The sequence below is a fragment of the Theropithecus gelada genome, chromosome 9 (assembly GCF_003255815.1).
Source record: "Theropithecus gelada isolate Dixy chromosome 9, Tgel_1.0, whole genome shotgun sequence".
Taxonomy (NCBI): domain Eukaryota; kingdom Metazoa; phylum Chordata; class Mammalia; order Primates; family Cercopithecidae; genus Theropithecus; species Theropithecus gelada.
The window spans coordinates 43,179,237-43,189,835 of record NC_037677.1 but is presented as its reverse complement, the minus strand read 5'-3'; the positions used below and the strand labels follow the sequence as shown (position 1 = coordinate 43,189,835).

The 10,599-nt window shown below is 51.0% G+C and overlaps 1 protein-coding gene across 4 annotated transcripts in view; it reads right to left on the bottom strand.

The window, feature by feature from the left end:
- Positions 1-10,599, bottom strand: part of ALOX5 (arachidonate 5-lipoxygenase) — a 60,732-nt gene that overhangs the window by 1,598 nt on the left and 48,535 nt on the right. The window contains exons 8-13 of one of the 4 annotated variants that reach the window (XM_025397888.1): positions 3,867-4,070; positions 3,070-3,156; positions 1,298-1,476; positions 978-1,099; positions 687-787; positions 230-400 (exon numbers count right to left, since the gene is read on the bottom strand). In XM_025397888.1, coding sequence (XP_025253673.1) covers positions 230-400; positions 687-787; positions 978-1,099; positions 1,298-1,476; positions 3,070-3,156; positions 3,867-4,070 — 864 coding nt within the window. The remainder of the gene's footprint in view (positions 1-229; positions 401-686; positions 788-977; positions 1,100-1,297; positions 1,477-3,069; positions 3,157-3,866; positions 4,071-10,599) is intronic. The other 3 variants (XM_025397890.1, XM_025397891.1, XM_025397892.1) reach the window with 3 other exon arrangements.

Here is a 10,599-nt window from a genome sequence, read left to right as displayed (position 1 = left end):
GTGAGCAGAGCCTGGGCTGTGTGCTCTCCTGCCGTGCCCACCCTGAGCTCTGTCCACGCTCAGGCCGGGAGACCTGGTGGCAGCTGCAGCCCTCTGGGCCCTTCCAGCCTTGGAAGTCAGGATTTCTGGCTCCAAGTGAGCCCTGAGGCCCAAGTCACAAAGCACTGAGGCTGAGGAACCGGTTAACCTGGGGTGACCTGGGTCTGTGCCCCACCCTGCCCAGCCTCACCTCGTTTTCCTGGAACTGGCTCAGCGCCCACACTGCACCCAGATGCCAACAGGAGCGACCGCGGTCCGGCAGCGTGTCCACGATCTGCTCAATGGTCACCACGCCCTTGGCAGTTGGCGGCGGGGCTCGCATGGTTGGGGGAGCATTGGGGATCCAGGAGCACCAGTCGTACTGAGGAGACGACCGCCAGCGAGCGTGGGCACCCCCGAAACCCTGCTGCCCAGCTGCCCCCTGGGCCCCCTCCTCCTCGTGCCCCCCAACTCCAGCGGGCCCTTCAGCCCATCCATCCTCTTCCCCCGCGGCCAGCGCCCTCGGCTGCGCGGGCAGAATCCATCCTGCAAGTCCCATGCCAGACCCCGAGGCTGCTCGAGGGTGCGGTACCCGTGCAAAGCTGGGGCGGGGGAGGAGGCAGCGGCCCTGGGGAATGAGCTCTGCCCAGCGGGCGGGCCCCGCCTACCTGGCCGAAGTTGACCGCGGCGTGCTGGGCGGAGGCAGTGAAGATCACCACGGTCAGGTACTCCGACAGCTGCTCCCGGCTCTTGACCGACTTGGGGAAGCCTAGGGCGGAACCACCGGCGGGTTGAGGCCCAGTCCCTGGGGACCCCGGGGCCCGGCGCCCACCCCGTGCACGGTCTCCCTGCCCCGACGCCGGAGGGCCCGCTGGGCAGGACACCCTGGAGGGGCGGCGGCTGCGCCCGCGCTGCCGACTGCGGGAGAGCCGGGTCCGGAGACGTCCCTGAGGCCCTACCTGAGGACTTGCGGCCCCGCATGCCGTACAAGTAGACGTCGTTCACGAAGTCCTGCAGCTCCGGGTCCTCCTCCACCACCTGGTCGCTCTCGTAGTAGATGCCCACCACCTCGGCCGTGAACCTGGCTCAGGGGGCGCAGCCGGGGTGAGCGATCCAGCCAGGTCTGCGGAGCGGTGCCCGGCGGCAACCCCCTCACGGACGCTGGGCACCCTCCACCCCTTCCCCATTCAGCGCCAGCAGCCCAGGGCCAGGCCCGCCCCAGGCAGTCAGGCAGGGGGCCCGGCTCCTCCCCCAAGACCACCGCCCAGCAGGCGCTCACATCCTAATGGCTTCCCACACCAGGAGCCCGTCGTCTCGGTAGAAGTAGTAGGGGATGTCCTCTTTACTCTCCATGCCCCGGGCCTTGATGGCCTCGGGAAAGCACAGGGAGGCGTAGGTCAGGTCCTTCATGGCCCTCTGCACCATCTGCACGTGCCCACCGCCCCCTGTGGCGTTGGCCTGGAGTGGGAGGTAGAGTGCCCTGAGCGGGTGGCTCCTCCCACAGCTGTCCAGACCCATCCCTGAGGAAATGTGCCAGGGAGACGAGGAGGCCAGGCAGGCAGAGGGGCAAACTCTTCTGTGAGATGGGGGAGGGATGTTTCATGCAGAGAATGACAAGGGCAGCGGGTGGAGAGGTGACAGGGAGGAGCCTCCCGCCCAATCCAATGCAAGGGACTGAACCGTGGGGCTGCAGACTGCAGGAGGGAAGGGTGCGCTCCCAGCCACAGGAGGGCAGCAGGCGTGGGCAGGTGTGTGGGGGACCCCAGCACCAGCGGGCCTGGGCTGTGAAGTCTGCTCTAGTGCTGAGCACAGGACCCTCAGTCATTTGCTCTCAGTGACCCTCAGTTTCCAGGCCCCATGCAACTCTGTTGAGGGCCTGTTGTGTGCTCAGGTGAGGGCTGGAGAGACCCACAAGGAGGGATCCTGGTCCTGATCCCGGCTGCTGACCGCTGCAGACACACTCACAAGCTGACTGGCATACATGTGTACACCTGCACACACACATGCAAATACACCCAGGGGGCTGGGCGGTTGGTGCCACAGAAGGTTTGAAGACGGACTTGGGTGCTGGGGTGCCAGAGACTGGTCCATGGTGGGCATTCAGCCCAAGCAGAACCAACCAGAGCTGCCCTCCAGCACTTTCTGTTTGGATGCGGCCGGGAGATAATGGCCACATGGGAACCTGAGGTAGAGCTACTATGATGAGGTCCTGCGCCCTCTCCCATGGGGGCCTGTCTGCAGCAGGAGAGTGTGATGCCAACACAGGTGAAAGAGAGAGAAAGGGGGAGCCAGTGTGCCTATACCCTGGGGCATTGCTTGAGTCCCTGGATCCATTTCTGGCTGAGGCCCCGGCCCCTCTATTGTGTCCAGGTATTTGAGATAAGGCATGTCTTGTCCAGCTGCAGCTGGTTTGAGTTGGATTTTGTCATTTGCAACCCAAACAGTGTTTCAACTTCAGTGGTCATCTGGCCTGGTCACTAATGGGCTGGGGAAAGGAGGAAGGTTGGGGCAAGGGCCCATGTGAGAGTCCAAGCTTGGTAAGGCTACAGGGGGCTCAAAACGAGGTGGGGTGCTGTCTGAGGGATGCGAGGGTTGGGCAGGGCCTGGAAGCCCTGATGCAGGAGACAGTGGGTTGGGAGGGTTGCGACCGGGGAAGCAGAGTGCTGGGGAGGTCCGAGTCAGGGTGGCAGGGGTGTGGCAGATTAAGAGGCAGACACAGGTTCCTGGTGTGTAGGAGGTCAGGGGGCCATAAGGAGTGTGTTCCAGAGGGGGTTCTACACCCAGGTCCCAGAGGCTGGGAGAGGGGAGGAGTGGGAGGAGGGGACCGGGAGCCATCAGCGAGAAGGAAGAGCTGGTGGTGCACCTGGAGGAGTGCTCCTGGCTGAGTGGCAGGGGCTGGAGACATCAGGAGGATGCTGGACCCAGTGCTCTGAGCAAACTCCAGCTTTTACCCTTCCAGGCCTCCTGAAAGGGCGTCTAGATATCAAATAGGGAGTGAAGGTGGCCAGGCTTGGCTCTTCCAGGCAACAAGTAGGGTAGGAGGGCACCCACCTTGTCAAAGAGGCCACACTCACAGATGAGCTGCTCACGGGCCTTGGTGTTGATAGCGATGGTGTATCTCACGTGTGCCACCAGCAGCTGGGGAGGGGAGAGGAGGAGGCCTCAGAGGGGGCCCAACCAGGTGACCTGGTGCCCTAGGGACCTGCAGCTCCCCCACCCAGGCCTGCCTTACAGGATGATGCTGGGCGCAGGGAGGAAGTGAAGGCTGGGTGCTGATCTTTTGGCTAAGTGCTGGAAGCCTGCACTCCTCTGATGCTTACTAAGCATGATAATGATTCAGATGGTCCTGGCCAGCACTTGTACAATGCTTACCTCTTTGCTCCCTGAGTTCACTGTTTTAATCCTGACCATCATTCTGTAAGGCAGCTGTACTATTTGACCTGTTTTACTGGTGAGGAAACTGAGGCACACAGGAGTACTTTTAGCCTGCAGTCACCCCAACAGCCAGTGCTTGTAAGATTCGGGAACAGGGAAGGAGAGTGATGGCAGGGGCGGCCATCAGCACCAGCCGAGGATCACTGTGAACTCATTTGCCTTTTCCAACTCTACTGGCTGGCCAGCGAGGCGCCTGTGTCAGGCCCACACCCTGGCCTCGTTGTCCTGGGGAACAGCAGGCTCCCAGCTGTTTTCTTCCTTTGGGGACATTACTGACTCTGAGAACATCTCTCCAGGGGTCCCTTTCTGCCACCCACTCCCAGCCACAGGTCCCCCTGTGGGATGTCAGCGATCCCTCCCACTCCACATCTCAGATGCCCTCCCATAGCAGGTGGGGCAGTAGCTGGCTGTACCTTGAAAATGGGGTGCACGGCAGGCAGCTGGCGGTACATCGCAATGCCAAAAACCTCAGACACCAGATGTGTTCGCAGAAGGTGGGTGATGGTCTGGTGGACATGGAAGTCACTGGAACGCACCCAGATTTTGGCCAAAAGCCAGTCGTATTTTGCATCCGAAGGGAGGAAAATAGGGTTCTCATCTCCCGGGATTTGGCTGAGCTGATACATCGGGGCAAAGGAAACACACGGCTGTTATTTCACTTCAGATTATAGTTGTTGGAGAACTTCGCCTCTTGGGAAGTTCCAGAAGTATCTGAATTTCTTTAACAGTGACTTTGGAATCAGAAGAGCCTGGAGGGGGTAAAGGGCCCTGGGGTGAAGTTTCCTGTCCCAGCCATATTACTTACAACCTGCATGACTCTGGATGACACACTGGGCTTTCTAAGCTCCGGCTTCAGCATCTGTCATGTGGGGACAGTGATCCCTAGGCTCGCAGTTACTGTGGGAATAGCCTCAGGAGCTGGCAGCATGGAAGGAGCGGGCAGGCAGAGGGCCCAGCAGCGGAGGGGATCCCTGCCCCCTTTCCCTCCTTGCCCTGCTCCCTCTTCTACTGCCTCTCATTGATCTCCCATACTTTCCTCCCTCTCCTCTTCCCTGAAATGCTGGTGCTCCCCAGGGTCTGCCCTGGTGCTCCTGTCTTCTTTTCTTGCCCTAAATCAGCTTGTCCTGTCCAAAGGCTTGGGCCTTCCTGGTGCTGAGCCTCCCAGATCAGGGTCTGCAGCTTGAGCTCTGCCTGGAGCCCACACCTGTGCCCAGGCGCCTCCTGTAGCAGAGGCTGGGCCTGTCTTCCCTTTCCAGTTTCCACTCCATACTGGGACAAGGTGAGTTTTTTTCTTTTCCAAAACGCAAATCATGTCACGTTAACTGCCTCCTCAATCACCTCTTAATGCCAGAAAATAAAATCCCCAAGCTCTGTGGTGACCTGGTTTGCTGATGCCTCTGCACACACAGCTTCACCTTCCTGCCCCCACCCCGGCACCCAGCCCCAGGTCCCTCCACGCCAGCAGCCCCAGGCATCGCCACCTTACTGAGAGCCCAGCACAGCCTCAGAACCTGACAGTGAGCTCTCACAGGAGCCTGAAGCAGGTGCTGGCATTGCCCATTTTCAGATGAAGACATGAGGTATTGGAGGGATTGACAGAAAGAATGAGGGGGGTGGCAGGGCTGCAGCCAAGAGTGACCAGGAAGGGGCGTGGCCAGACTTTAGGTGCTGGGAAAGCACAGTGGCCATGGCTGGGGAGGGAGAACTGTCCCAGAGCACACAGCTGTGTCACTTGCTATAAGTATTGTGGAAAGTGGGGTCCTTGGGCGTCTCTCCTTGGAAAACAGTGCTGTCCAATAGACATATAATGCTACCCACACATGGAATTGTATGTATTCAGGAAGCCATATTAATAAAAGTAAAAGGAAAGAGGTGAAATGCAGGTTAATACAATTTTATTTTACCCAATATATCCAGAATATTATCACTTCAACATGAAACCAATCTAAAACTATTAAATGAGATATTTCACATTCCCCACCTCCTTATTCTAAGTCTTAAAAATCAGGTGTGAACTTTGCACTTGCAGCAGGTCTTGGTTTAGATGAGCCAAATCCCAAATGCTCCAGAGCCCTGGTGGTCAGTGACTCTACCCTGGTCAGAGAGACCCCAGCAGCCCCAGAACTCCCTGAGGACCAAGGAAGGGGGAGGGAGGAGGGACAGCAGAGTGTGACTTGCACACTAGGCGTGCCTGTCTGTTTATACATGAGATTAGTTGACTGCTTTTAAATATCAGACAGTTTCACATAAAAATTTGAATGACCTAGTTTTCCTGAAAAATTAGAAGGTCTCAGAACTCTGCACCCATGTTCTCACAGAACTACACTCTTGTCCCCTTTCTACAGTCCCAGCTGTCAGGGTCCCCACTGCCACACCCATTTACATGAGCTGCCTGGGCCACTGATACCTGATCTGTGCCCTAGAGTGCTGGGCTGCCTGGCATGCTCTGAGACACTCTCTGACATGTTCCCACATGCTCTGACATGTTCCTGATGGCTCTGGGACACTGATATGTTCCTGACATCCTCTGGGGCTAAGGAGCCCCCTGTTGTGTGCTAGGGGCTTTACCCATACTATCTCACTTAATCCTCACTTTGACCCTGTAAGGCAGATATTCCTTGCTGTACCCATTTTACATGGGGGGAAATTGAGGCTCCAGCTAGTTAAGCAGCTCTCCCAAGTCACACAGTAGGTAAAGAGCTGAGCCAGCAACATGATATTTAACAGGCAAAAATTGAAAGCATTCCCCCTAAAAACTGGAACAATGCAAGAATGTCCACTCTCACCCCTCCTATTAATAGAGTACTGGAAGTCCTATTCAGAGCGATTAGGCAAGAGAAAGAAATAAAAGGCATCCAAACAAACAAACAAACAAAAGTCAAATTATCTTTGTTCATCCATGATGTGATTCTACACCTAGAAAACCCTGAAGATTCCTCCAAAAGACTCCTAGATTTGATAAACAACTTCAGTAAAGTCTCAGTGTTATAAGTAAAATGCTTATGAGAAACACAATGCTTGTTCCTTGGTACTACAAGGAAAAATCAGCATTTAGACAAAAAGTTTTTTTTAGCAAGGCAATTTTACTTTCTGCAGAAAGGGTGCTCCTCGCAGATGGAACAACGGTGAGAGTACACCTGAATAATGGAGAGAAGCAATTTTTATTCCTTATGCAGCTTGTCCCTGCTACTGTGTCCTGTCTCCACTGGCTGGAGCCAGACCTCACAATCTAAACTGAAACCCGACTGGCTAATAACTTAAAACTTTTCTAAACAGGTAAAAAGCAATGGAAAGACAAAGGAAAAGAGGAAGTTGCTTATGAAAGGACTTAGAAAAGTAGTGACATTCCCAAATAAGGAAGGGGCATAGGCTGCAAACTGGGACATGCCTGTGAGCACGTCCAGCGCAAATATCTTGGTTAAAGTACAAAGACATAGAATGTACTCATTCCCTTATATCTCACAGCTATATATGATAGGGCTTAATAAAAAGTTATTAGCACAAAGCAAAAAGGCTTTAAAAAAGTTAGTCTTTGGAAAAAACTATTATTTCTTACATTTATGATTTATTCTTTAACAAAAAATACCTTTAAAAAACCTTTTGACTTTCTACACTTAAGATACAAAATCAATGTACAAAAATCAGTAGCGTTTCTTTTTATTTGAGACAGAGTCTCATTCTATCACCCAGGCTGGAGTGCAGTGGTGCGATCTCAGCTCTCTGCAACCTCCACCTCCCAGGTTCAAGCAATTCTCCTGCCTCAGCCTCCTGGGTAGCTGGGATTACGGGCATGTGCTACCACACCTGGCTAATTTTTGTATTTTCAGTAGAGATGGGGTTTCACCGTGTTGGCCAGGCTGGTCTCGAACTCGTGACCTCAGGTGATCTGCCCACCTCGGCATCCCAAAGTACTGGGATTACAGGCATGAGCCACCGTGCCTGGCCTAAAAATCAGTAGCATTTCTATGCACCAAAGATGTTCAGGCTGAGAACCATATCAGGAATGTGATCTCAGTTACAATAGTCTCCTACACACAAAATAAAATACCAAAGAGTACATCCAACCAAGAAGGTGAAAAAGTTCTACAAAGAGAACTATAAAACACTGATGAAAGAAATCATAGATGACACAAAAAAATGGAAAAACATCCCATGCTAATGGGTTGGAGGAACCAATATCATTAAAATGGCCATACTGCCCAAAGCAATCTACAGATAGAATGCAATTCCTATCAAATTATCAACATCATTTTTCACAGAATTAGAAAAAAAATCCTAAAATTCACACAGAACCAAAAAATAGCCTGAATAGCCAAAGCAATCCTAGACAAAAAAAACAAAGCTAGAGGCATCACATTACCTGACTTCAAACTATACTATAAGACTATAATAACCAAAACAGCATGGTATACTGTGTGCCAAAAATAGGCACACAGATCAATGGAACAGAACAGAGAACCCAGAAATAAAGCCATGTACCTGCAACCAACTGATTTTTGACAAAATCAACAAAAATAAACAATAAGGAAAGGACATCCTATTCAATAAATGGTGTTGGAAAAACTGGCTACCTATATGCAGAAGAATGACACTGGGCCCCTTCCTCCCACCATATACAAAATTTACCTCTTGATGGATTACAGACTTAAATGTAAGACTTCGAACTTTAAAAATTCTAGAAGAAAACCTAGGAAAAAATCTTATGGACATTTCCTAGGCAAAGAATTTATGATTAGACCTCAAAGGCATATGCAACAAAAACACAAATTGACAAATGAGACTTAATCAAATTAAAGAGCTTCTGCACAGAAAAACAAACTATCAACAGAGTAAACAGACAACCTACAGAATGGGAGAAAATATTTGCAAACTATGCATCTACAAATGACTAATACCCAGAATCTATAAGGGAGCTTAAGAAAAAACACCACCATTAAAAAGTGGGCAAAGGACAGGAACAGACATTTCTCAAAAGAAGACATACAAGTGGCCAACACACACATGAAAAAATGCTCAACATCACTAATCATCAGAGAAATGCAAATTAAAACCACAAAGAGATACCAGTCAGAATGGCTATTATTAAAATGTAAAAAAAGGATAGATGTTAGCAGGATATAGATAAAAGGGAATGCTTACACACTGTAGGTGGCAGTGTAAATTACTTGCATCCCTGTGGAAAGCAGTTTGGAGATCTTGCAAAGAACTGCAAATAGAATTACCATTCGACCCAGCAACCCCATTACTGTGTACCTACCCAAAGGAAAAGAAATTGTTTTACCAAAAGGACACATGCACACGTATGTTTACTGCAGCACTGTTCACAACATCAAAATCATGTAATCAACCTAGGTGCGCATCGATAGTGGCACCAGATAAAGAAAATGTGGTATGTGTACTCCATGGAATACAACATAGCCATAAAAATGAATGAAATCATGTCCTTTGCAGCAACATGGGTGCAGTTTAGGATTGGCACTTAGGCCATAATCCTAAGTGAATTAACCCAGAAACAGAAAATCGAATACTGTATGTTCTTATTTATAAGTGGGAGCTAAGCATTGCCTACACATGGACATAAAAGTGGGAACAGAAGACACTGGGGACTCCAAGAAGGAGAGGGAGGGAGGGAGGGAGGAAAGGGTTGAAAAACTAGGTATTGGGTACTATTCTCAGTATTTGAGTGATGGGTTCAGTAGAAGCCTAAACCCCAGCATTATGCAATATAACCATGTAACGCACCTGCACATGTACCTCCTGAATCTAAAATTATATATATACATATATAAACTGTTCTGACCAGTAAAAAAAGAGCTGAATGAGGATGGGCCCGGTGCTCTGCCTATTTCAGCCCATCACTCTGCCTTCCGCCTCTTCACCTCCTGGCCCAGCCGGGCCTCACCTGCCCATCCCCTTGAGCTCTTGTACTACTGAGCTGGGCCTTCCCAAACCCATCCTTCACATCCTCCCACTCCTGTCCAGGATCTTGGCCTGCCATGGGATGCCAGAACTTGCCCTGAGCAATTCGTGTTTCTTAAATTTGTTTTTTGGGTAAGGAAGTAGCTTTAGGTTTCTGATTAGAAAAGAATATGTGCTTATTATAAAAAGAAATTCGAGTCATGACAGGAGAGCCTGAGAAAGAAAACATCATCTCATCTTCCAGCCCCCCGTGATAACCACTAAATTCTGGGGAGCCTCCTTTCATAGGTCTTTGCATGTGTGCACATTTATCTGTCCAATTTTCCATCAACTGAATACGATTATAATCAATATCTGTCTCTTTGTTTTGCTCACCTGTCCCCCACCGGGCCATTACCGTGTTCCTACCTGGTGACACCACGTCCGTATGTTCCCATGCCGGCACAGTAGGCCTGCTGCATCCTTGCATTCATTTTACATAAGTCAGACCATGCCCATTGCCTCAGCAGTTTGAAGGAGCTATTTGTATATGACAGATATGTATTCTTTATTGGTCCTTTGTGTCTTGTTTTTCCACTTCATTAACTCATTGTGGAGACCCCTCCAAGTCAGCTGGGAGGGAACTAAAGCATTCCTTTCAAAGATGCTGCAATGTTTTATGGTGAGGACATGGAAGGGCTCACTCACTCAATCCTCTTCTGCCGTCAGACTGTTTTCAATTTTTTTTCCCCATCACAAACTATGCTCCTGCTGCTACCCACATTTGTGCTTTCATTTCTGCTGAGTGGCTGCTAGCGAAGGCTGAGCCTTCGGGGTGTGGGGGTGTTTTCTTTGAGTAGACACTGCCTGCCCTACTGTTCCTCGGACAGGTTCACTTTGCTGGTGCACACCTGTTCAGTGCTACTGGCTGTCAGACACTTAAACAATAAAGTCCCCTCCAGTGCCCCTCCAATTGAGATGGAGCAGGGGCCTCCTCTTAGGGCACCGTAGCCCCCTAGCCTCCCAACAAGGCATAGAAATGAAAGAAAATTCTGAGTTCCTTCAAGGGAAATTCCAGGCACCCAGCTAGCCCTGAGAAGTAAATGAGCAACTTGACAAGCAAAGAGGATAATAGCAGCCTAAAACAACAGCCAAGGAAGCCAGAGTCCTGGGGTGTTTGGTTCCCTCTGGAAATTAAAGAGAACACCTGAACTCGTGACTCTGAGTTGTTTTTCAGAAACCCGGATC